The 27,407-nt window shown below is 40.0% G+C and overlaps 1 protein-coding gene across 1 annotated transcript in view; it reads left to right on the forward strand.

Moving 5' to 3' along the window:
- The window catches only part of PUDP (pseudouridine 5'-phosphatase), a 76,023-nt gene extending 48,938 nt beyond the window's left edge, over positions 1–27,085 (forward strand). Inside the window, exon 4 of the mRNA XM_054813501.1 lies at positions 24,545–27,085. Within this exon, the coding sequence (XP_054669476.1) occupies positions 24,545–24,721 (177 nt within the window). The 3' untranslated portion in view covers positions 24,722–27,085. The remainder of the gene's footprint in view (positions 1–24,544) is intronic.
- Positions 27,086–27,407: the final 322 nt, after the last annotated feature.

Consider the following 27,407-nt stretch of genomic DNA (forward strand, 5'->3'; position numbering starts at 1 on the left):
TTTTATGATAAATTGCTCACTGAGTTATCTTTTCTTTCTTTCAAGACCTTGAGCATTTTTTGGAGATGCCAAACAGTGCAGTCATTGAATAATTAGATTTTAATTAACAAGAATTTTCACAAAAAATGTTTTTAATGTCTTTTGGGTTATAGCAAGCATGAATAATTCCTCTTCCAAAACGATCTAGTGCACTGATCCTCTCTGTATCTCAAGTTACCTTTGTAATCACCCCAGAGCTTGTTGTAACAATGCTTTTCAACAGTTTCAGGACAAAGAATGAAGACTGAAACAAGGAATTGCATTGTTAGCAGTATTTTTTGGTTGCTTCTTCGTAAGTTGTTGTCATGGGGAGACCTCCAGAAACCTTTGAAAGACTAAGTAATACACTAAGGCTGCAGGAGGGAGAGTTCGTTTGTTTCTGCTTTTTTAAGTTACTTGCTTTTTGTGGAGAAGAGGTTGTAGGTAATTTTCAGAGAGCTGGTATTCGTGGCAGGGTTCTGCTTATTCTGTTGTGTGGTAAAGAATTTGTAAGACTTTTTTGGCACGGTTGCAGAAAAGCTACATACAGGACCATCAATTAACGCTGACAAATTATTTATAGTCTAAGCAGGGCAAAGCATTTTGCTCAGGCTGATTGCTGTATCACAACATAAGTGCACTTACAAGATGATTACAAAGTGTACTCCATAAAGCAATGTTTGAGAATTTTTTTTTATTATTATTGTAATAGACTGGGGTATAAAGATAAAAGACCTTGTAGCACACGCAAGAGCTGAAGAAGTGACAGCTTTATCTGCTGAAAAAGGATGCTTAACATTTCCATTCCAGCATCTCTTTATCTTAGCATAATAGTGTGATTCAAAGCCAAGAAGGAAATGGTTCAAGTTAAACTTTAGTAAGACTGAAGTGATTCTGATTTACAGTAGAAAACAATTCCAAGCAGTGGTAGAAATGCTGTCCTCCTATTCCATCAAAGAAAGCTTTTCTTTTTTGTCCAAATAGTACTGAATATAGGAATTGCTGTTCATGGTCAGATTCAGTGTCCATCTCATTCAGTACCATCTCTGACGACAGCTAATACAAGAGGCTTAATAATCACCTTTTAGCTAGAGAGGGTTAATTTATCCACTTAAATTCTGTTGCTCCTATATCAAGTAATTGAAGGTGATTTTTTTTAAAAAAAAAATACTTTAATAACCCTTTTACAGTATTTGTTTTGGTTATCTTTTTTTTTATCTTTGATGCTGATGACTACCTGGTACAATGAATTCTGTGAATCTTTTGCATATGTTATGAATTTCCAACCTTTGAACTTCTTTGAATGTCAGCCTTTTTATTATGTTATGAGTGAGAAAGATAAGAAGTAATTGATCTGCCACTCAGTATTTTAAGTACTACTCAGCACGTCCCTTTTTATTTCTTGCTCCATAAGTAAAACACTTCACAGTCTGTGCAGACACTCACCATCTGAAAGCATTGTGTTTGGGATTTTTACTGGGGGGTGGTGGTGGTGGGTTTTTTATTTTTTTTTTCCTCATAAGCATTCTGATTGCATTTTTTCAGACCCTTTCTATTAAAAAAAATTTAATGAAGAATAACGTATGTGGCATACAGTACATAGAGTATTCCAGATGAGACAGCATTATATATGTCTATGAATATATACAATATCACCCAAGCTCTGAGTTTTCACTGAGCTGTCTACAATAATGTCCAGTACTTAAACTGAATCTTAGAAGATGTACATGTCATTTATTTTTTTCCAGCTAATGCGTATTACTTACATTTCTTGACCATTTTATTTCATTTGACACTTGAGTTCCCAGTAGACTACCTTGTCACTCCAGGTTTCTTATCCCAGCTAACCTACATAACTTTGTGTCATCAGCAGAATTTACCAAGTATAGAGGAAAGGCTTACTAGTCAATAATTCCCTGAGTAACACCAGAATTTTTTAAAATGCATCTACAACTACTTTCTAAAATAGTAGCATGGTAAGGAGAAATGGTTTTTATTGTTAGTAACTCTTTCACTTCATAGTTTAGCTGCTTCAAAGCCTCAGGGTCTTGCTGACTAGCAAAGACTAGCCGATGAGATTTCATCCATTACTGAAAATATCTTCTGTTACAGAGCATGTTTTCCTCCATTAGGAAATTACCCTCTTTCTCCTGAACAAATACCTGGCCACTGTGATCCGTTCAGTTGCTGTCTCCAGAACACATTATTGCATCCTCCAGCTTCAAACTAAAGAGTGGAAGCATTAGAGGTTGCAGCCTGTTGTCCTGAGCCTCAAAGCTATTACAAACTCAAAATATTACTGATTCAAAAAAAGTGCCATGGGCAAAAAGCATAATAGTATGTAACTTATCTTCCTGCTTTTCACTTTCAGTAATGCAGTTATCCCAAGAGAATGCCAACAAAACCTTTTCTTCTACGAAGAATGATCATGTATCTTAGGTAGAATGTATTTCCAGTTTTAAGATTAGCAGTGATATATCCTTTGAAGACTGCTTTCAGTTGTGAGTTTTTAACTTTTTTGGCAGAAAATTTTCATTGAGAAGATTTTTTTTCTTAAACTTCAGCAAAAAGTGTTTGCAGTTATTTTAATGTTTTCCTCAGAATATAATATTTTCTAATTATAGTAATAACTAGTAGAATGGTCATATGATAACATGATCATGTTTATACTTACACATTAAACCCTGAGGGGAAAAAAACCATCAAATCTGTGTACGCTGGATGATAGGCATGGATTCTGCTCTGGACAACTGTGTATATGATGTATATAAACATCTGAGACTAATCACTCCACACACACATGTTGGCATTTATTTAACAAATTTTTTTTCTTTTTTAGTGAACAAGGTTCCAAGTTCCTATTTTAGATGACAAGCAAGTATTGTCCCTCAATTTTGTCCCACTTGTTAAAGAGTTAACAGAGGTCATTTCTGATAGAATTAAGAAGTGAATCAGCCAGCTCTGCATTAGATTTCAGCTGTATTCTCTGCTGCCCTGGTCCAGCAAGGAGCAAAAGTGGTTTAAGCAAGACAAATTCCAGTTAATAGCTCAGCAATAAGAAGCGGAGGAAGAAGAGAATGTACCAATGATTCCTGAAAGAGTGTACTTTTAAAGATACTACTGAAGAAGGATGAAGAGTGTAGGCATGGAGAATGTACAAGGCACAGAGGTCAGCATGATATAAGACATACAGCCGAAAGTGGGAGAAAGAGATAAAGAATGCAATTAAGTGAAAGGATAGAAGATGTCTAGGGAGTAGAAGGAAATAAAAGCAAGACATACAGTAATTGTGGGTAAGATAATATACGGCCTTGAAGGTGAAAATGAAAACTTGAATTTGTTACTGCATTAAGTAATCTATATAGCTTCATTATAAATTATGAAGAGTTAATAGTGTGCAGTAGCCCATTTGTCCTTAACGCTTTTCCAAACATTTTTTAGGGAGTGTAGATGAAGAGTCAGGAAACAGTAGATAAGTTAATGATGTATATATACTGAAATAGTAAAAGCATTTACTTTTTTGAGGCTAAGCATTCTGTCTCAAGAGGATTGGTAGATGATGTGACAGGGCTAACATTACAGCCGAAACTCTTCAAACATTTAGGATGCTACATGTCTAAATTTAAAATCTCATGAAGATAGTGGAAAGAAGAGTCAGCTGCAAATGTATGCTTTGGCATTTCTATCAAAGCAGAGGTTTTCTTTAGAAACACTGATGTCAGAGTTTCATCTTCTATTCTGTCTTGCATTAACTAGTAATTCTAAGGCATTTGGACAATTTATTGCTGTCCGTTTCTCCTATCACTTGATTTTTCTGTTATCCTAGCAATCAGCTGAAGAGCAAGCATGCTTGAAAGATGATGGTTGACTTTGAGTAGGGTGGTGGAAGTCTGTTTTACTGATACCTATTTACAGCTCTTCTTGACAGCTGTGGTGTTAGTACACAGAATCATAGAATGGTTTGGGTTGGAAGGGACCTTAAAGATCATCGAGTTCCAAACACCCTGCCATGGGCAGGGACACCCTCCACTAGACCAGGTTGCCCAAAGCCCCATCCAACCTGACCTTGAACACTCCCACAGAAGGGGCATCCACAACTTCCCTAGGCAACCTGTTCCAGTGCCTCACCACCCTCACAGCAAAGAATTTCTTTCTAACATCTAATCTAAATCAACCCTCCTTCAGCTTAGACCCATTACCCCTTGTCCTGTCACTATACTCCCTGATAAACAATCCCTCTCCAGATTTCTGGTAGGCCCCCTTCAGGTACTGGAAAGCTACTATAAGGTCACCCTGGAGCCTTCTCTTCTCCAGGCTGAACAATCCCAACTCTCTCAGCCTGTCTTCATAGGAGAGGTGCTCCAGCCCTCTGATCAGCTTCGTGGCCCTCCTCTGGACTCGCTCCAACAGCTCCATATCTTTCTTGTACTGGGGCCCCCCAGAGCTGGACACAGTACTCCAGGTGAGGTCTCATGAGAGTGGAGTGGAGGGGGAGAATCACCTCCCTTGACCTGCTGGTTGCGCTTCTTTTGATACAGCCCAGGACACGGTTGGCTTTCTGGGCTGCAAGCGCACACTGCCGGCTCATGTTGAGCTTCTCATCAATCAATACCCTCAAGTCCTTCTCCTCAGGGCTGCTCTCAATTCATTCTCCGCCCAGCCTGTAGTTGTGCTTGGGATTGCGCTGACCCACGTGCAGGACCTTGCACTTGGTCTTGTTGAACTTCATGCAGTTCACACAGGCCCACCTCTCCAGCTTGTCAAGGTCCCTCTGGATGGCATCCCTTCCCTCCAGCGTATCAACCGCACCACACAGCTTGGTGTCGTTGGCAAACTTGCTGAGGGTGCACTCGATCCCGCTGCCCATGTCGCCGACAAAGATGTTAAGCAGAGCCATTCCAAATAGCAACCACTGAGGGACACCACTCATCACTGATCTCCACTTGGACATCAAGCCATTGACCACAACTCTTTGAGTGTGACCATCCAGCCAATTCCTTATCCACCAAGTGGTCCATGCATCAAATCCCTATCTCTCCAATTTAAAGACAAGGATGTCATGCGGGACAGTGTCAAATGCCTTGCTCAAGTCCAGGTAGATGACATCAGTTGCTCTTCTCAAATCATGGGAAGCATGACAGCCTTAAATTTCTTTAAGATGATTAATATTCAGTGGAATAACTTCCTTCTTGTTTCTCTGATGTTTTTGGGAACTGATTTTGTTTTAATAATACAGTGTTAGTGAAGAATGAATGAAACGTTCCATAAGTCAGTTATTCAGAAAAGACTTTCAGTGTAGTTTCTCTCAGAAATTTTGAAATGTATCCATTCTTTGCAGGAACAATTCAGTCTCACCAGCTTTCACACTGTTTTTAAAAATCTGGGAATTGAGTCCTTAGCTTCTCTGTCTGAGTTAGTATGTGATCTGGCTTTGTGTAAAGTGATTACTAGTAAGAGCTTCAGGCTCAATGTCAGTCCAAGGATGAAGAAATCCATCACAGAATGCTGTATTTTAATAAAAGGATTTCAGTTACTCGGCAGTATGAAGACATAATAATGCTTGTGACATGCTGTGCTGTATTGCTTTAGGATCAGACTGAACATTGGAATAATAGCAGCATCGAGAAGAAAGAAAAAAATAGGATGTCTGATTTGAGCATCTCCTTTCTCCTATTGATTTCTATATTTAGTGTAGTGTATGGTATGCCAGCCCTAGTTATAAAGACCTGTGAAAGAAATTACTTGGATTGCTGGTCTTGCATGTTAGAAATCAAGCAGCATGTGGTGCATAAACTTGCATAGAATCGGATACATCCTAAGGAAGATCCACCGCAGGATCCAGCTGTTAGGTTGTATGATAAAAGCTTGTCTGCAGACCCATGAAAGAGCTCAGAGAGGCAATGACAGGTGGGGGTTCCCACATTGCACCCTGCCTCGCTGCTCCCAGGCCCACCACAGGAGCAATCAGCCCATCAGGGCCCATCTCCACAAGGCCAGGGGAGCACAAAGTCCGGAAGGCAGATGGGAGCCCGGATAAAGAACTCGGAGGTAGGCACAGCCTGTCCCAGGAGAGCCTCAGCCCCACTGTCCAGCCATGAGAGCCATCAAGGTGAATCATCCAGCCATGAGACACATCAAGGTTAATCAGCACTGGATCTCCTTTTGGACTGAGGGGAGATGCTCCCTGGGGCATGGCACCCAGTATGGGATGCAGGGGAAGAACATTTTGGGATTGCTCAGGATTTATTACGGGGAAATAGAGGGATAAGGAGATAAAAAGGGCTGGATGTGTGTAAAATAGGTGACCTGCTTGTCTGGCCATGACCTGCTCCTGACCAGTGCAGTCTGTCCTATCTTATTAAACTCCACTTCTAACTCTTTTCCTGGGAGAGGGACATCTGTGCTGTCTGCGTGTGCGTGTGTGTATGGGAGCCTGAGTGCCAGCAACCAGAGCTGGACCATGGAGCAGAGGCCTGCGTGCCCATGGCGCCAGCGGCTGGAGCCAGTGAGGGTCCCTGTGCCCATGGTGCCAGTGGCTGGAGCCAGCGAGGGTCCTTGTGCCCATGGTGCCAGCGGCTGGAGCCAGCGAGGGTCTGTGTGCCCATGGTGCCAGCGGCTGGAGCCAGCGAGGGTCCCTGTGCCCATGGCGCCAGCGGCTGGAGCCAGCGAGGGTCCTTGTGCCCATGGTGCCAGTGGCTGGAGCCAGCTAGGGTCTGTGTGCCCATGGTGCCAGTGGCTGGAGCCAGCGAGGGTCTGTGTGCCCATGGTGCCAGCGGCTGGAGCCAGCGAGGGTCCCTGTGCCCATGGCGCCAGCGGCTGGAGCCAGCGAGGGTCCTTGTGCCCATGGTGCCAGTGGCTGGAGCCAGCTAGGGTCTGTGTGCCCATGGTGCCAGTGGCTGGAGCCAGCTAGGGTCCCTGTGCCCATGGTGCCAGCGGCTGGAGCCAGCGAGGGTCCCTGTGCCCATGGTGCCAGTGGCTGGAGCCAGCGAGGGTCCCTGTGCCCATGGTGCCAGCGGCTGGAGCCAGCGAGGGTCTGGGTACTGGCAGCTGGGCTGGGACCACGGGACGGAGGGACCATGTGCTGACAGCCAGCAGCCGGAGGGACCGGGGTGAGCAAAACCAAGTGCCAGCCCCTGGTGTGAGACTGCAGGTCGCAGGGGCCCAGCCCGTGTGTCTGCAATGCCAGTGGCTGGTCCAAGTGTGTGTGGGTGGGTGAGTGTGTGAGCACTAGTGAAGAGCCAGCTAGGCGAGCCCGTGGGTTCATGTGAGTGCTGAGTGTAACTGCGTTGATCTGTGTGGCCAGCTGTGTGGTTATTTATGTATGTGTTGGTGTGCATCCGCCTGCTGGGGATGCGTGCTCAGCCTCACTAGTGTTTGGACCAGGTGGCATGGAGCTGTGGCTGCTTCCCCTCTGTCAGGCTACCAGATTAGGCAGCAGTAGCCCATTCCCTAGGATCATTTCTCTCCATAAAGGGAGCCTAGACAACCAGTTCAGGTGTAGATGTTACAGGTAGGTATCTTAGTCCTTCTGTTTCAGTCTCCTAATAAAACCCCTCCTTTCTAAGAATCTCTTAGAGTCACTTGAGCTCTTCTACCCTAGTTTCCTAGTTTCTACTGTAGGATCTACAGCAGATCTACCATATCTTCTCCCATATTTTCTATTACAGTTCTGCTGGGACAAGTCTTGCCCCATTTGTTCCCATCTGTGAACATCACCATACTGTCACGACTTTCCTCAACCCCCTGACTCCAGAAGTGGGATGTCCTCATTTTCTGGACATAGACTAAGAGATCAAAAGATGTCTAAAGCTAATATTGACTATATTATCAGAGAATCATCTTAGTTTATGGTAGAAAAAAATCTTTCAGTTGTTCAAATATCTGTTGATTTTGCTTTGTATTGCAGAGATGCCAGGAAGTGGAGTCTATGAGAAAGTCCCTTTGGTCTGACAGGCAGGACTTCCTTTAGGTAATAAGTGCTCTAACATGTGGTAGGTACAAAAGGTCAGCATATAGTGTACTGGTAGTATTCTAAAAATTATTCTTAATGCTTTGAAGGATTGAAAACTGCAGCAGAGGAGTGCTTAGGGGTACTTAATAAATTGTTTTAACTCTTCTGTAGAGTCTTCTGGTTGGAACGAACCTTGCAAAGTAACTATTCCAACTTTCTGAGAGCAAGTCAGTACTGAATTCAGACCAGGTTGCTCTGAGCTTATCCAGTAAGTTCTTAAAAGCGTCCAAGGGTGAAGACCACGCAGCTTCTCTGCGCAACATTTTTCAATGCTTAATTGTTGCTATGATTTTTTTTTTTCTTTTTGTGTGGTGTTGTTTTGGGGTTTTTTTCTTCTATCCTTATACGTAGTCAGACAGAACCTCTGCTATTTCAATTTAAGACCATTATTTCATGTTCATACTATGCACCTTGGTAAAGCTTGGCTTATTCAGCATTTCCTCATAGGGCACATTGGTACATGCCTGGCCATCTTGGTGGCCCTCTGGACTTCCTGAAGTGTATCATCATCCTTCTGGTTTCTTCTTTCCTAATTTTAATGAACTTTTCAAACATAATCCTTACATATTTGAGAATTATGATGCTAAATATTAACAGAATTTTATAGTTAACCTTCTGCTCAACAGAGACTGCTCACTTAAATTATGAGTCAAATAGCCTTGCAAAATTATTTCGATTTTCTTGGCGTTGTCATTTTGTTCTGTGTTTAAAGATTTGCAGATCATACACAAACCTGATGCTTCTTTTAGCTTTAACGCATGGCTAAGGAGCTGCATAGCACGAAATACACAAGTAAACAAGGAGCTGTGACCATGTTCTGTTTCCCCTTCCCCTCCCATCCATATTGCCCAAATGGGGAGTGTGTTCTGCATCATCTTCTGGGCAGAGGCCATCCTCCTTTCAGTGTCATGAACACCTTCACTTTAAATTGTTTCTCATTTCTGTGCCCCTATTTGATTTGTTTGATGTAAGTTACTGGTACCAAAGATTTTTTCCAATAGAGGTAGTCACTGGTCTGGTTTAATTTCTAACTTTATGCTTTTTATATCCTTGTGTCTATCAGTTCATAAATACTTCTTTCCGTTACACTTAGAATTTCTTTCTCTACCATGCCTTCCTTCCTGCTTCAAGGAGAAGAAGAAAAGGGACAGATTGTTTAAGGAGAATCCGGATTTTCTGTTTACAGAGCAATAAATGTTCTGAAATGAACTGCAATTGTATATGTTGTAAAATTGCTTTTGTTTGACAGGTTAATAAATCTCAATCGAAGGTCTGAATGACTAGAGATATTAAAAGCTTCTGTTGCCTGACAAAAACAAACAAACCAACCATCTTTTTGCATTTCTTTATAAATACAGCAAAGGACTCAGTACTGTTTCAGTTGATTGTGGCTCTCATTTTATTTGCAAATATCTTTTTTTATGGGTCTTCCACACAGTTTGCATTTTTCTGTGGAGAACACAAATAAAAATCACCGTAATTGGTAAAAAGTTAAAAATGCTGTGTTCCTTCAACGACTACACATGTTCATGGTGCAGACAAGGAAGTGCCAAACCTTCTATTGCCTTCATAAGTTTTTGCGAGTATCAATAAACTTAAGAATTTTAGAGAACCTAAATCTGTGTTTTCACACGAACACTTATGTTTATCTTCTGGATTCATCAATGTTTTGTCACTTTCATGCACAAATGTGTGAGACAAATCTACCCTATATTCCAACCTCAACAACAAAGTTGACTAGCATTTCTTTTGATAAAAGGCATTGGAAGCAGTATTGTAAAAATAGTTAGAGCTTGGCTCTAATCATTGATGTTACAATTAATTAAAAAAGTAGAAAATAATTTGTTAGTTGTTTAGAAACCCATTTTTAGTGGAATGCAGACGGACACTGGGAGGAATAAAAAATCTGTCTTAATTTTTCCAGTGTGCCTTCTTCAGATTCAGCAGCAGTTCCTGGGAAGGAAGCACTTGGAGAAAACAGTAGGCAACTGGATACAAATTTGAGTGGTACACTTTACTGTGTCTGATACATATTGGAGATACTTCAGGATATAACAGCAATGTCACATGGAAGTGTGGGGTATGAATTACTGCTGATTTTGCTAAATCTGTTAGGAAGTTTAGCAAGGAGCTCACCCACTGCATTTTCCAATTAGAAATCACTCAGGCAAGCAAAGTGTTATTTCGTATGTTTGAATTAGGTTGAACAATGACAATGAAATATCAGATAATGTAGAATTTAAGACTGATAACTTTGGTTTACCAATGCCTTCCCAAAACACGTTCGATGCTGTGCTGGTGGTACTTTTATATGGAATTGAAAAACATTTTTAGTTCCTGCCAAATCCCCATCATCCTGGGGGTTTGCTTCAGTCCTGGAAAAGTATTGTGGAAGTTGCCTTTTTCTCCCGAGCCTTTCCTGAGTTACTATTCTACTGCAGTTACTATTTTACTGCATTTGATGTTAGCTATATAAATGCATGCAGTTTTATATCTGTATAGAGATATATATCTTTATAGAGATATATGCAGATACATATTTTAAACTATATACTACATATATGCATTTGTATATAACAAATGTGTCGAATCCGGGGGCCTGATAGAAGCAAGGCTGCTGCAGCTCCATGGCACCAAATCCAGCCAGCTGTGAAGCTGAGAGCATGTTTCCAGCAGTCACACGAGCACACACAGCATATACGATATGCATGTATGCACATACATGTGCCAGCCCCACAGAACAGCACAGCAGACGCTCAGCACTTTCACAAGCACAAAGAGCACCAATGGCCTCATCCTGTTCCCCTCACTGGCTGATCAGGATGAAAGTCTGTTAGTGCAAAGTACATACATATGTGCATTGAGGATCCCTCCAGCAGCTTGATTTAGGCACTCAGCTGGCCCCGCATCCCAATCTACCCAGCTGTTGGCAGCTGGAGGCATGAGCCCCCAAGGCCACAGCCCCACTCTAGCCCTCGGTGCAGATCCTTCTCCCCTTCCTCTCACCCACACCCATGCAGTGGATGGCTTAGACACAGCCCATGTGGTGGTCCTGGATCCTTGTGCTTTCCCCTATCACCCAATCCTTGTGCTCTCCCCCATCACCTCCCACAGAGTGTCTTTCATGCGCACACAGACAGGTCTCTCCGACGGCCCCAGACGCCATGCGTCTGCAGCATCTGGCCAGGGCTACCCTATGCCTACCCTGTCCCTCCAAGAGCCAGTGCTGCCTGTGCTCTCGTATGTGGCTCCCAGGCCACTTCACCTACATGCCAGCTCCTCCAGCGTGTCATTCACTGGTGCTTGCAACGCTCACTTGCTCACCCACCCTTGCTGCAGGTGCTGCACTGTGGGCACATGGGACCCCTGGTCCCACAGCAGGGCCAGCACTGAGATCTCTACACACAAGTGCATGCACAACAGTAAGCTCTTGCCAGGAAAACTGTCAGAAATGGAGTTTAATTGGAGGAGACAGGACGGGCTGCAGTGGCTGGCAGAAGCAAGGCTGAGCACGTGGACTGATGGCCCCTGCTTGTACCCCACCAGCCCCTTCTGTCCCCCATTCCCATGGGGAACCCCGACCCATAGAGCCTCTCCCACTGTCGTGTCCCAGGGCTCCCAGGGGCTCCTGTGGCACCAGGAGTGGCTGGGCCAGGGGCCTCCACTGCCCCAGCAGGGCTGCTGGGTCTCCCCCTGCCCCATTGGGCACACAGGGGTGAGCTTCTAGTAGGCTGATGGCTGCTGGGGGGGGGCCTGGGAGCAGCCGGGCAGGGTGTCATTCAGGCTCCTTCACCTGCCCTTGTTGCTCCTGCCCTGCTTCCTGTGTGCAAAGACAAGCACTTGTATCGTATAAAGTAACGTGTGCATATACATATGTATTTCTAGATATGAAAATATACAGATCCCTCTCTGTAGAAACATACTTGGCAATTTTAACTCTTAAAGTTCCACAGATGCTCTTTGGACTTATTAGTAATGTAATGTTTCACAACCACAGAAGATGTGGAAGGAAAGATTCTTATTAATTAAAAACTGTCTACCTAAACTGTCCTCCTTTTCTCCAAGGAGGGTAGTTAGGAAGGCACCCAAAGCAGGGAGAAAAACTTTTTTTAGTCGATAGGGAAGTAGGAGAACACGTGCGAGTGAAGAACCTCAGCTGGCAGCCTGCAGCACTGCCGCTGCTGAGCACAAGAATATCTGATTGAGAAAAGCATTTGGAGTGTCATGAGCATCTTTGCTCTCTATCTAGGTGCAAGATGCTGGTAATCTGAAGAAACTCAAAATGATGATTGTCACTTGATTATGTAAGATTTTCTTAATGTTTCTTCTGGTAACAAAGTTAAAACTTGACCTGGTTGAGATTATAATAACAGTAGTTCTAGATAGAGTAATTGTTTCTTTCTGGTTTTATCCCATTATCTCCTGATATTCCATAAAACTACTTGTTAAATTGCTACTTTACTTATCAATGAGAAGACTGTTCTCTCTGACTTTGAAAGTATTGAGGTGTTTTATCTGCAGATGCAGGGTCAATGGAGAAAATAGAAGTTTTAGTGTCTTTTCTTGCATTGTTTTCCTAGACTAGAACTTACAAACCTTTGAAGAATACAAAACCGATATGTTTAGCTACACCTTCAAGACCTGCAAACCCAGAACATATATCCCCAAGACAGTCTATGTATGGATGAGAAATTTCAATCCTCACTCTTTAGACATATTTGCCATCTGATTTATAAATTTTCTCTATTCAGTAATGAGTCTTATCTGTATCTCACTGTATCAGAAGTAGTTGAAATCAATTAACAAAGTTTTCAAATATAATAGAAAACACTACAACTTCTAGTCAGAAAAAATGGGGAAAAAAGATTACTTGAGATATTTCCTGTATACTGAATCATGGTGTTTGAGATTCTTCTTTGCTTCTTCACCTGACAGCCTGTCCTCTTTTTTTTTTGTAGTCAGAGCATATTTTACCTGGTAGCCAGAACATATCTTTCAGTGGATTGTGTGGCAGTGATACTTTGTCACCTTGACATACCTGCTGCAGTCTGGTTTCCCCAGGGAATCCTTATATACTGTTTGGGAGCTGAAGCTTCCAAGTTATCAGCAAAATGCTGCTCGTAGCACTCAGCTGCCTGTCAATTTATCCAGATTCTTGGCAATACCTGTGGCAGCGTCTATTTCTGAACTGATTGTGTTGCTGTATTAGAGGTGGTTTCTTTCAGGTTGTGTGTTGTGAAGGTTAGAGCAATATAAAATAACTGTTTGCGGCATGCCATGGTAGTCTTGCTAGTAGATAAATACACATAATTTGATTTTAAAAAGAAGAAAAGAGAGGTGGCCTATGCTTAGGTAGAGACGACTTAGTTTTTTCCCAAAATAAGTATCTAAGCACGTTAATTCTTATTCAGCTGCTTGTTTGTAAGTTGACTGCAAGCTTTTGTAGAGAAGGCAATTTGCCTTTGACTTAACTGTGAAGAAGTGTGTTTATATAAGTATTGGGGTGACCAAGACACTTCCTAATGGAGTGTTTTATATTCTCATCATAAGTTCTCTAATGGTCACTTAGCAATATGTTTTGTCTCTATTTTTTGCGTATTTGTCCTTCAGGCCCTTAAATTTAGAAGTTCTATTACAGTGCCATCTGTGTCTGCACCAGTGAGTGTGGCTACACACTTTTGAACAGGAAAGAAAAGCAAATTGATTTCATACTCTCAGAAAAAAAGATAATTATGATGGCTGTTGGACACCAAGTTGACCATGAGCCAGCAATGTGCCATTGCGGCAAAGGCGTCTGATGGTGAAGAGTGTTGCCAGCGTGTTGAGGGAGGTGATCCTGCCCCTCTACTCAGCACTGGTGAGGCCATGCCTGGAGTACTGTGTCCTGTTCTGGGCTCCCCAGTACGAGAGACATATGGACGAGCTACTGGAGGGAGTCCAGCAAAGGGCCACAGAGATGAAGAAGGGACTGGAGCATCTCTTTTATGAGGAAAGGCTGAGCGAGCTGTGACTGTTTAGCTTGGAGAAGAGAAGGCTTAGGGGAATCTTATTAATATATATAAAAACCTGAAGGGAGGGTACAAAGAGGATGGAGCCAGGCTCTTTTCAGTGGTGTCCAGTGACAGGACCAGAGGCAATGGGCGCAACCTGAAACACAGGAGGTTCCCTCTGAACATCAGGAAACTCTTTCTTTACTGTGAGGCTGACCAAGCACTGGCACAGGTTGCCCAGAGAGGTGGTGGAATCTCCCTCCTTGGAGAGCTGGCTATGGGTGTCCTCGCTTGAGCAATGGGGAGTTGAACCACATGACCTCCAGAGGTCTCTTCCAACTTCAGCCATCCTGGGATCCTGTGATTCTGAGTCCATACAGGATTTATGGAGCATTTGCTTATTTTCTGTGTGAGTATGTATGTATATTATGCGTGGGCATCTGTAATCCCTAACATAGTAGCACAATAATATGGCAGTAAGCTTTAGAGTAACAAGTCCAACAGTCACAGAGAAATGGACACGTTTAGTTTAAACGGGAAATCAACCCTCATCTCTTTTCCAAAGACTCAAACTGTTGAAGGTCAGCAAATGCAGGATACTTCAGACCGGTGGATTCGTTAGGTTAAGTGGTGATTCTTACTTTTAATATAAAATCATTATTGTGTTGGATGAGCAAGTACTTTTCACTTAAGCATATGGCCTGTTGCAGTGTTTTGAGGACTTTGCCCATGAGAGGTCGATTTACAGGCAGATAGGTGGTAGTTTTCCTTTTAAATTAGTCTGCCATCTGTCAGCTTTATACCCTGTTGACATCTGGACATTATTTCTGATTGAAATATACAGATGAGAGGTTTTTTAAATAAAAACGATATTAAGAAAAAGCTGATGAGAACCTAGATAATGATAAACTTGTTTTTTTGAAGGACTGAGTACCCGAAAAAAGTTACTTATGGCAAAGTTGTGTGACAAGCGTAGTTAGTAATTGCTGATACCATGGCTGGTGTTCCCAAACTAATGTTAATGTTAAGCCAGTGTCATGCCTGTGTTAGTTACTAATATAACATATATTAAACTGAATAAGCCTTAGGCTACAGAGAAGGAGGCTTTCTGCATAGAGACCATATATACACCATGTATTTATACACCTGCATACATACACAAGGTTAAATAAGCATGTTTTTTCTATTTTTGTTCATTGTTTACTCTGAAACATTCCCTCACATCTTACACCTCTTATTCTTTTCACTGAAAAATGACCTTTTATTCTTCCAGTAAGCATGCTTTTTGAGTCAAAGTAAGAACTGTTTGCCTTTGGTTGAGGTGACTAGTAGCCTTCTCTTCTCTGGTAGAGCTGGTCTAATAGAAAAATAGGCACAACTTGATAACTGTGGGTCATCAGTGCATTTAAAAAACTGTTTCCATGCAGTATTTTAAATAGCTGGACGATATTATTGGGGAAATTTTGACAGAAGTGCTTTGAAATATATTGCAACAGGAGATAAGGACTTAAATAACTTTCTACATGTGAATTCATTTTAAGAGTGTATTAATTTTCATACTTATGGGAACATTTGAACTTGGAGTTGGCAGCGGAAAGAAATTTTTTAGAGGAGTCGTCTGTTTTAATGATTGATTCACATAAAACTGCTTGATATTCACTGGCTTTCCATCTTACAGTTTTCATAGCTTGAAATACCTGGATAATTATTGCTTCCCTAAAATAAACAAAGCAAGCTGATAAAAACAAGCTAGAGATTAATGTGAAAGAGATTACTTCTCTACTAAAGTCTTTAAAAAATAATTTTAACCTATTTTTTAAAATTTTCCTCTTATTCTTAATGCATTTTTTTACCAATAATAATTGTAAAAAAAAAGATCTAGTAGATCTTGCTGTGCACTTAAAATTAATCCCTCAATCAGGGTTAGGAGAGTGTTCTCCATTGAATTAATTGTTTCTCATAATACATAGTTCAAAAGGAGTATTCATACATAGTATATGTAGAAATATGGTGTTTATTATTCTGTTACTTTTGGTGATAGATTTCATGTTCTTTAGAAATACTGTATTTAGCAGACAGAAATACTTTCCCAGGTAGAGAAAATGTAAGAAATGTTGAGTTCTGAGCTCTGTTTGCCTGCACAGTCAAAGCAGCTTTGCCAACTAAGGGGCTGAGAAACCATCTTTTGAAATCATGAGGGCAGTTTTACTTAAATAGATCTGATTATTGATGTAATGAGGCATTTCATTTCAGATGTGATATTTTTAGATTGCAGTGGCAGAATAAATTTTGGAATTGTGACGTTCATAACCGTAATCCCATGCCCGCAGTTAGGCTTGTGTTGAAAGAGCAGGTTGTGCAAAACTTTGCAGAGCCATTTTGTGGTGTTACATACGGTCTGCTCTAGGCAAATGCAAGGCGTGCCAGGAATAAGACTGTAGTTTGAAGGGATGAATGCCTCTATGATTTAAACACTGCCCAAAAAGGAGGATTTATATTCCTCTTCAGTCTTCCTGTTCACTCCCAGCTGTTATGTGGTTGTTCTCCAGTTTATGAGCCTAATAGGAGAATAGTTTTCTACTAGGGTACAGAGTTGATTCATAGAAGGGCACACAAACACACCACCCATCACTGGGAGACAGATGGAAGCATACACCAATTAACAAGAGATTAGAGAAAGAGAAGGAAGAAAGAACCTTTCCTTGGCAGCAAAGCATTAGTTTGGCTCAGCTACTTTTGAAACTCCCTCCTAGGAACAGGTGAGGAGCCGGATTAGGAGAAAATTGTCTAATTTGGTCACTTTTGCTTTTATCTTAAACATGTACATGGAATTTAATCTAATGGCATATGATGGAAATACATTAAATTGAAGCATATGTTATCCTTGCATAGATGTAACAGACTAATTTTATAACAATTACTGTTAATACTATTGCTATTTTACCAGTTCATATTTTAGTGGAAATAGCACTTTGAATATCAATGAGTTCAAAAGAAAACGTTGAAGTAATTCTGTTGTAGCAAACGTCCCCTGAAATGACCCAGAGTCATAGACCTTAGTACCATTGTGTTTCAAAACCTGAAGGTTTACAGGTTTGTATCTCTTTATGATGTTACTTTATTTCCTTTTTCAAAATAGGGTGTTTATTTCAGTTTCTAATGGTTCTTCCTAATGCTGATTATCTTGTTTGTTCCTCTTCTTTGGCTCTTCCATTTCTTTAACCCTCTTATGAGGTGTGACTCTCTCCAAGATACTATATTTTTAAAGATTTTAGGAGTTTTCCTTGGTTTTGGTTTGTACTGGAATAAAAACAGCTTTTAATTTCCTGCTTTCATTCTCTTATTTTTTGTGGAGCCAGTACTATTAAGTTATTCTTCCAAGCAATATCATAAAAAATGGTTATTTTTTTCTTCTAAAAGTTACTCAAACCAATTTCCAACAGAGGGTCTTTAAGATTCAGTTCAAGTGTTTACCCAAATTCAACAAATTAGGAGTTAATATTTTTCCCATCTTGCTTTTGTACTTTGTTGTCCACCTTCCTCTTACAAAATCTATCTTGAGAACAGAGAATTGCCATTTTTAATATAAGTATTTGTTTCCAGTAGTTGAAATATGTAGATAATTATAATTAGAATGTTGTTAGTGTTTTGTTTGTTTTACTTAAAGTTGCTAGTTTGTGGCTTCGTGCTTGGAGTTTTATGCTATTAATCTTAAATATTCTAAGAAAGATAACTTCAGCTGTTTGAAGTTTGAAATAAACCCGCTTTTCTTCCTGATCATGAAGAGTTAAAGTGTAACACAGCTACATCTCACCAAGTCACTCCAGACTGGTGACACTGTGTCGTGTACAGTTCAATGAGAACCTTGTACTGGATAGAAAAAGACCTTTTCCATGACTCTTTTTTCACTCCCAATGAAAACCTGTTTAAAGGTGAATGCCTCTTCTCACCCTTTCTTTCTTTACTGAAGAAATTAGGAAATTAATTTCTGTCTGAAACATATGTGGGTTGTTATTAACACTTCTGTCAAAGATTATGCAGTAATTAAGATTCTGTTTAGATCAGATTAAGGTACATTTCAGTATGCAGGCTGGTCTTTCTGTGAGGGAAAATAACACTGATCAAGGAAATGTTATAGAACAAGAAGAAACTATTGCCAAAAAATTACGCTGCTTGAAAAAATTGGATGGCTCCATGAGAATCAGCTGCCTTCTGCAGCACCTGCCGAGTCAGCTGTAGGCAAGTGGTGGTGTCCACCACTGTTCCACAAAACAGGGAAGGTACGCGCCATCGTCAGCCTGCTGTGGTTCATCTGCGACTTTGTAGGCATTCCCTGTGGCAAAAAGGTCATTGCATTTATTCGGGAAATATTTTTGATACTTAGTTTCAATTTGAAACTTAGAATTTGGATTCATCAAAACAGCTCCTCCTTTGGATGTACCTGGTCCGTATCATCGATGTGTTTGCTCAGGAGATGGGACCAGCCTCTTCTGCAAGGTGCAGAGTGATTGTGCAGTAGGTAACAGGCACAAGCTGGAACTCAGGAAACTCCTGCTAGGTGCTTGGAAAACCATTTTCACCATAGGGGTGGTGAAATACGGGAACAGGTTGCCCAGGAGGTGTGTGGAATCTCCATCCTTGAAGATGCTCAAAGCTCACCTGGTCAAGGCCTTGAGCAGCCGGCTCTGGCTGGACGTGCATTGAGTAAGGGTGGTTCTAGGCGGCCTCCAGGGATCCCTTCCAGTGTAAATTATCCCGCGGTTCTGAGCTCTGCATACAAGGTGCAGTTACTCGAATGTGTTGTGTATTACATGTCAAGAAAGTCACTGGTGTTAGTAAAGATACTTCTGTGTGGAAAGACAGCAGCACAGATTAACTATTTCATTGCACAGAATTCCTTTCTAGGCCGCTTTTAGAAATGTTACACAGCATGAGTAGCCTCAGTAGAGAGCATCTTGAGTATTTGCCTTGTGTCCTCCGTAAGAGAACAATACTCTTCTATGGCTAATCCAAGCCGCGGTTGATTGAGTTAGATTTCTGCTGCCGGGATAATTGGACACTGTTTCAGAAACGCCTGGGAATTTCTTGAGGCCTGTAACACAAGTTGCCATACAAAGTTCCCAGTGTGCTGTCCTCTAAACACACAGGCCTCTGTGAAAAGAGTGCTCCAGCCATCCGGAATGATCAGAGTAACCCCGCATGTAAATGTGACCTTCTCTCTGCCTCACAGAGCCTCTGTGTCTGGGTCCGACTGTCACTCACAGAAGCACTTTCTTTCACTTGATCGAGTCTGGAAAACAAACGAGAAATTTGAAATTTCTCCTCCTTCTTCCCCATCCAAACCATTTTACTTCTTCTGTCCCACCTTAAGATAACGTCCTGTGAACTGGTTTGTGAGAGAGTAGCTGCTGGTGTTGGCTGAAATGTGAAGTGGCATTTATGCAAGAGCTGGAAATGCAGAGTAATCTAATTATGTGGAAATGTAACACACTTCCTTTTTTTCAATTTTTTTTAATTATGCTAATGATTTTTGGTTTTATCTTGTAAGTTGTCTGGTAAATAATTTGATTCTTATGCTGGTCTGCAACATACTCCTAGTAGCCAGTTAATAAAAATCTGAATTAAAAAGCATATGTGCGTATAATTTCCAAACAGTTCTTAATACGAAACATTGAATCATAAAGAATGGTGGCCGGTAGTTAGTATTCTGGATACTCTGATGCCTTACTCATTTGATGATGTTTCCAACTTGTTTGTTCATTTGTTATAGCATTTAAAAACGTCTTGACTTACTCCTCATTTTCCTTAATGGAACTAAGTCATGGGGCTGTAAGCTGCATAATTTTCTTAAACATCATATTTAATATGATTCTGTTATCTCTGGCTAGTCAAATTGGCATATGTCCTTAAAATAAAATGAAATGTACTTCATTATTGCTACTGAGACTTTTCCCAACTATTTCTGGAAAGAGTGTAAGTCCAAAGATTAGGAGAGAAACATTAATCAAGTTACTTCATTATTGTTTTTTTGTTAATTCTTCAGAGAGTTAACACAGTGGGAGGCCAAAATTGCAAATACTGTAGCTATTTAAAATGCATTTATTCAATAATGTTTAAGTAACTCTGGTGGTAAATGAGTCACCCAGAAATACATTTTCCCCTTGTTCCTAGATATTTTGTATATCAAAGCGCAGGAAAAAAGAAAACACAATTTACCTAAAAAATAGCCCAGCATCTGTGTTATGACATGTTATTGAAGTTGATGGTGTTTCCTCTCTCTTTTTGTTAATTTCCACAACCTCCCATAAATGATAAACAGCATCTTTTCAGCATCTCAACATTTTGTAAGGGATATAGATGGGTCTGTGTTGTATTCTGAATTATATTATGGTTCTTGAAAATTCCTGGGTCACTCACACTAGTGACACAGTTGGTCAGTAGCGGAATTATTTTGAAAACCTGAAAAAAAATTGAGCCAAAAAGGAAAAAGAGATAAAAGTTGTTGAACAAAACAAAAACCATGATTGCAGTAGTAGTATCTTTCAGACTGATAATTTATTTCTTAGATTCTACTTAGTTTTGAATTATGACCATAGAATATGAGCTAGTTTTTGACAATGAGAAATGTAAAAATACTTTTGGAAGTGAACAGTCCACAAGTTACCTGTAGAAATTAAAAGTCTGACCGTGTTCTGGTTCACACAGAGGAACACTGTCGTGTGAAATCAACGTGGGCTGGCTGTACTTGGTGGATTTCTTCCTGCAGCCTGTTTTGAGGCTCACTTTGATGCCCATTGAAATCAATGGGGATTTTCTGAGTGATATGATGGAATTGGAATTAGGCCTTCAATGCTTATAGAAGACTGCATTATGCATGTATATATAAATCAATGTATAAAGTTTCCAGAGTGCAGATTTTACAAATAGCATGTCACGCTTTTGACTAGTTGATTTGATCATAAAGGAGAAAAACCAATGATCAATAAAGAAGTTACAGAAGTATAATATGCAATCCGAAGTATAATATGCAATCCATAAGAAGCCCCAAACATAGTATGTCACATTCTGATACCAAATGTTTCTGTGTCATCTGAGGACAGAAGATACAATAATCTTCTACTGTCCCTTCTCATCAAGCACAGAAAGAGACCGGTCCTGTTCAGAAGTTGGAGAATGAACATAGCAATAACCTCTCAGAGGTCTTACCAGCCCTTTTTGAAACTCTGATTTGAAACCTCGGAATTCCACTGTTTTCCCTTTTTGCTTTCATTCAGCAGAAGGGAAGAATAAAATGAATTATTAGTCTTAATTTTTAACCACTTTTGTGGTTTGTTTTTGTTATTTTTTTTTAAGTCAGAGTACATACATACAGTGGTTTTGAAATGGAGTTTTATGCATGGTGGGAGAGTCAGGAATTATGTAAGTAGTTCCTCATAAACAGCGTCATTTTAACTTAGTTTTGTGTAACAGACCACAAGGTAAATGTAACAGTGATAACAGAAAAAAAATGAAAACTGAAGCTTTATATTTTCTCATCAATTCCATAGTAGCTATTTCCCATGGAGCATATGGAGAATACAATGTAAAAATAATAATATATTAAAAAAAATATTTAGGGAAGAAAAGGAAGGAGTTAACAAATACTCAGTTCCTTTTCTTCTCACTTTTTTTTTCAAAAGGAATGAAATACTCAATACTCTTACCACCAAGACTGTGGTTCAAAGACAAAGTGCTAAAATGTGTGGTTTAGTCCCTGTGTCTGCAAATGTTTTCACTGAGATTAAGGGCCTAAACAGACTCAACCAGAACCAGCAAAGGGAAGATTTTTCTAATACAGTGTGAAAGAATTTGAAGCTATAATTACCCATTCTAAAGACGATGAAAATTTTCTTTTAATTCTTTCTTTATAGAACAATAGATGGTAGTGTTTAATTTGCAGATGAGTTCCATGTGTATAAATTATGCCATCTTTAGTCTCATCATTCTGTTTTAGTATTGATACAGTAGTGTCATATGTCGTCAAAGATATTTATTCAATAAGCACTCCCCATGCATGTGTATTTTCTACACAGGTTTCTCAAAATCTTAATTTCAAAATTTATTTTAATCTTTTATCTTTCCAGACTTCTTGGTTATCACTAATTGCAATAACATTTATGGATATCTCTGTTAGTTACATAAATATTCCATCCAGATATTTACAGTGTGTAGGCTGGAGAGGGTCTGCTGCACATGCCAAGGGTCTAACTAACATTCTTTTCTTATATTCTTAAATTTCATGTAGGAAAATGAGGTAATGAGATGCTGCAGTGATTTTATTATTTCTTCCTTTGGTTAAGTGATTAATTTTTCTTTTTCTAGATTCATAGAGTGAAATATAAATTAGTATGCTTTACTACTTTACTTTTTTAAGCATCTAGTTAATTCCAAAGTGAAAATTGTCCTATATTAGTATGACCTTTTGAGAGATCTCATAGCAGTAGTATTGATCAGTGACACAAGTTTTAGAAATAATGCAGAGCAGCAGCCAGAATCTCAGCTGAAGTCTGTATAAATCTCATCTGTCTCTCTCAGTTGGAGTGATGCTGATGTTGCAATACTTATGCAAAATGGGGAAGAACTTGGCTGCTTTCGTATCTCTAAATTTAGTATGTGGGTGGGCCAGGACAGTGAACAGTTTATAACATCTCTGCACAGCAAAGTTAATAAATCCATTTTGTATGTGAACCTCTGTAAACCTTTCGTCATCCATTAAAAATATTGTGCTGTTGACAATAAGTGTCAGTAACAAGAAAGACTGGAGGAAGACGTAGTACACTTATTGCCTGTAACATTAAAGCCACTGTAATTATGGGTCATTTGCCTGGCTTCTTTGGTAATTAAGAGTTTTAATTGCTTCTAGTTCCAGGGAATTAGTTAAGCTTTTCATTATGCATATGGCCTTCCATAATCATCAGCTCCTCTTGTACAGTAAGCTTAGTGACATCATGGAAGTCAATTAGATCTGTCCAGGCAGAGCAGTGAAGTACATTTCTTTGTATGGGCTGGATTAGAAAAGGTTCCTGAAAGGCCTTGATAATGCAGTTTTGTGCAACATTTAAGCTTACTCTTCAAAAGACAAAGAGTTTAATTTACTGTCCTCACAGTCCTTAGGGTAACCAACTAAAGTATTGTTAAGAACAAAACCTATAGGCAGAACTGTGCTTCTGTTCTAATAGCAATCGTTCCAAGCTTTGCTGGATCACTTGGTTACATATTTGTAGTGAGTAATAGTGATAATGCGCGACATCTGAAAATATCACATTGTTCAAATTAGAATTTGGTCGCTGTATAAAGGAAATGAGCGCTAAAGAGATTGATGTGATTCCACTGGCTCACTAAAAATCATTACTTAGATTTTACTTTATTACATGCAAGATAGCCTCTTACTTTCTCTTGGCAGACTCCAAGTGGTTGCTGACATGTTGATGGGCAAGAATCAATATTTTAAAAAGAAAAGAAAGCAGAAAGAAAAGGTTCACCCCCTCTGCCTCTTCCACAGTCTCTGATACAGATGGGTATATGAAGGGCAGACATTTAATACATCTTAAAAAAATGTTTTCTTTGAACATTTTGCAGGTTGCAACTTGGTTGTCTTAGAGCACAGCAGAACAAACATTGTGCGTCCCTAATTTTCCCTGGTGAAATAGTTGTGTGTTAGAGAGCCTAAAAGATGCAGTATGCTGTTGTATGTTCTCCCTGCGTGTCATATCTGGATTCAGTCAAAACTTAAACTAAGTTTAGCAAATTGTTACTCTTACCCATTCAGTATTAGTTGCCACAGTCTATTGCGTTGTGAAGAAAAGGATAAGAAAATTCCTCCTGGGTATGTGGGAAGGGATTTGGTAGATCAATAATGACTGTAGAGAAGGGCCTAATGCATGACAGAGAAATTTGAGATAAGGCAGAACTGCACTGTCTGAAGGGTGTGGGGAAAATTGCACTAACCGTTCCAACATCTATGTTGAATTACTGAAATTACTTGTGGCAGTATTTTTGGTATTAGCAGTCTGAACTGCAGAAGTGTGAGAAAGCACTTGTCAGTGTAGGTCACATTTTTTGGATGGCTGGATGGTTGGATGCCACAGGTTGCTTTGGATTGTCCATGACCAGAAATTCAAACTCAATATATATACATTCTGGAATGAATTCCAGAAGCTTTACCTTTACTTTAAGCTTGTGCTTAAACCTATCCCTATAAAACAAATCACTTAGGAACATCTGAATAACCAGTTGCTGGGATTTAAGTATGCACGTTGATGGTTTTTTGAATTGAAATTAATTTAACGTTAATTACCAAACAGGTGTTGGATTTGAGAGGTTTGCCCTTGTTCTAATTAGGGGTGTCTAAGCCAGAAATTAAATTTAGCTTTCCTACTAAGCTTTATTTGGGATAATTCTATTAAAAAAAAAAAAAGTTTAAAAGTTCATTAGTTCAAAGTAACATTATTCTTTATTTTCTTCCCCTCACCTCCTTGTTTCTCAGTGTCTTGTGTTTGAAGATTCACCACTTGGAGTCAAAGGAGCCCTGGCAGCAGGAATGCAAGTGGTTATGATTCCAGATGAAAAGTTAAATCCAGATCTTAAAAAGGAGGCAACACTACTGCTGAACTCCATGGAGGATTTCAAACCAGAACTGTTTGGTTTACCAGCATATGATTAATGCCTAATGTCTATGAACATGCACTTGACTGGAGATCGGGAAGGTGGAATGAAATTTTGTTATGATTTTATGATTGGTTTGCATCTTTTCCTCTCTTCCTCAAAACTAGAGCACAAAAAGAGCAACTCTTCCACACAGTACATTTGAAAGTTGACTGGAATGTTTATGATTTGTCCTCATGATAAATGCTAAATTAAAGCAGCATTTTGTCTTGTGAAGTGAATCCAGCCTTGTTCTCTGCTGTGGTGGGCTGACCCTGGCTGGAGGCCAGATGCCCACCAAAGCTGCTCTGTCACTCCCCTCCTCAGCTGGACAAGGGAGAGAAAATATAACGAAAGTCTTGTGGGTCAAGATAAGGACAGGGAGAGATCACTCACCAATTACCGTCATGGGCAAAACAGATTCAGCTTGGAAAAAATTAATTTAATTTGTTATCAATCAAATCAGAGCAGGTTAATGAGAAATAAACACAAATCTTAAAACACCTTCCCCCCACTCCTCCCTTCTTCCTGGGCTCAACTTCACTCCTGATTTCTCTGCCTCCTCCCCCCCCCCCAGCAGCACAGGAGGACGGGGAATGGGGGTTGTGGTCAGTTCATCACACGCTGTCTCTGCCGCTCCTTCCTCCTCAGGGGGAGGACTCCTCACACTCTGCCCCTGCTCCAGCATGGGTCCCTTCCATGGGGTGCAGTCCTTCAGGAACAGACTGCTCTAGTGTGGGGTCCTCCACAGGCTTCAGGTGGATATCTGCTCCACCATGGAGCCCCCATGGGCTGCAGGGGTACAGCACAGCAGTTTTTCCCCCCCATCTTAACTCTGTTACCCCAGAGGCACTACCACTGTTGCCGATTGGCTCGGCCTAGGCCAGTGGTGGGTCCATCTTGGAGCCGGCTGGCATTGGCTCTGTCGGACGTGGGGGAAGCTTCTAGCAGCTTTTCGCAGAAGCCACCCCTGTAGCCCCACCTCTACCAAAACCTTCCCACGCAAACCCAATACATTTGCACATCATAATGTTTTCTGGGAATATTATGAAACTATGTAGACAATTTATTGTAACTGCAGTGGAAGCTTCTTGTTCTGTTTCGACTTGAATGACTTACTGTTTAGATCTTAACCAGAAGCCTGTTCTGGATTGGCTTTTATCCCATTACATTGTTTTTGATACAGTTATCACTATCAACATGTTTATCCATTTCCTTATCCTGTACTTGCCCATGTATTCCCCTCTGTATCCTGTTGTCTTTTTTTTTTTCCAGCTTTTTGCAGGGTATTTTTTTTGTTGTACTTTCTGTGTTTTCTTGTTTTGTTTTCTTCTTAGAGGTTGAATGAGACAACTTCCAGAGGTGCCTTACAACGTTCATTATTCTATAATTTTGTCATTATCTTTTTTGTCATGGTGAAGGCTTGCTAGGAGCTATGCAAGGTTATGTGATTCTGCAGTTTAACCAAAATGCTTTGCATTTTCCTTCTTTCATTTCCTTATATTCTTCTCACTTTCCATGTTGCCATGTAGTCTTCTGTTTCATTTTTTTGAAATGCATCATCCTGTCTCCCTGCTTCAGTTCTGATAAAGTTAGGGACTTATACTCCTTTGTATCCAAATAGCTTTCTCTGGGCTATCTTTACTTTTCCATTCTTACCTCCTTGAGGGTTTTTTTTGGGGGGGGGGTTGGTATTTGTTTTGGGGGTTTTTTTGGCCAAGTTCCTGCAGAGAGTTTTGCTATCTATTTTTAAAATACAGAAAATGTAGTTTGGGTTTATTTAAATACTCAAAATTTATTTTTCTGCATTTCCACAAAGTGTTTATGTTGTCATCTGTCCCTCTTTCTTCTGTCTGTTTCTGGCATCTTGTCAGGACAAGGGTAAGGGTCTCTTATAAAATGCTAGACATGTAAACAGATTTTTGTGGAATCCACAAGTACATTTATGGCATGGTGGAAGCAATGTCTTTTACTTTGTCTAAAGGATACTATATTATGTGGTATTTATGACTGTTTTATAAAATTAATGATTGTATTCAGTATTTAAAAAACTGAATTTCTAATTGAGTGTCCATAAGATACTCCAAAATCTTGGTAAAATATCAAACTCCATAGACAAGGGGTGTAAAATATGTCAAATAAGAGAATTTCCAAGTATTATGATAATACTTCTCTGACCTCTTTTTTTTTTTTTTTTAATATTGACTGTTTATCAATGATCTTCTTCACAAAATCTTTTCTAGGCATTTCTGGTGTTTAACTGTTTTAGGTAGAAGGTTTTTTGGTTAGGAACAAAAATTAATGAATCATAGATACTTCAATATTCAGGGTGAGTTTCCTTACATTTCTTTGCTTGTGGATTAAAAAAAACCCCAAGTTTTTACATCTTCTTTGTAGACTGTTATTATTTCTGTTACTGTAGTCTGTTCATACCTCAAACAATAAAGAAAATTTTATTCCATATGGTCAGTCAAATATGACCTAGATGGTACCAGAAGATTTTTAGTACAGGTAGTATAATGGTTTGCAGTTAAATGTTTTTCATCTAAGGATCTAGAAGAATTATTTTTTATTTTTTTTTGGGGGGGGAAGGCAAATATTGTTTCAGTGGAGGTATTTTGTGTATTATGTTATTTCTGTAGGCCCATGGATATTGCAGTGAATAGTGTTTGTACAGTGACAATTACCTGTCCCATCCAATATTA

This window comes from Grus americana, chromosome 1 (assembly GCF_028858705.1).
Source record: "Grus americana isolate bGruAme1 chromosome 1, bGruAme1.mat, whole genome shotgun sequence".
NCBI classification, from domain to species: Eukaryota; Metazoa; Chordata; class Aves; order Gruiformes; family Gruidae; genus Grus; species Grus americana.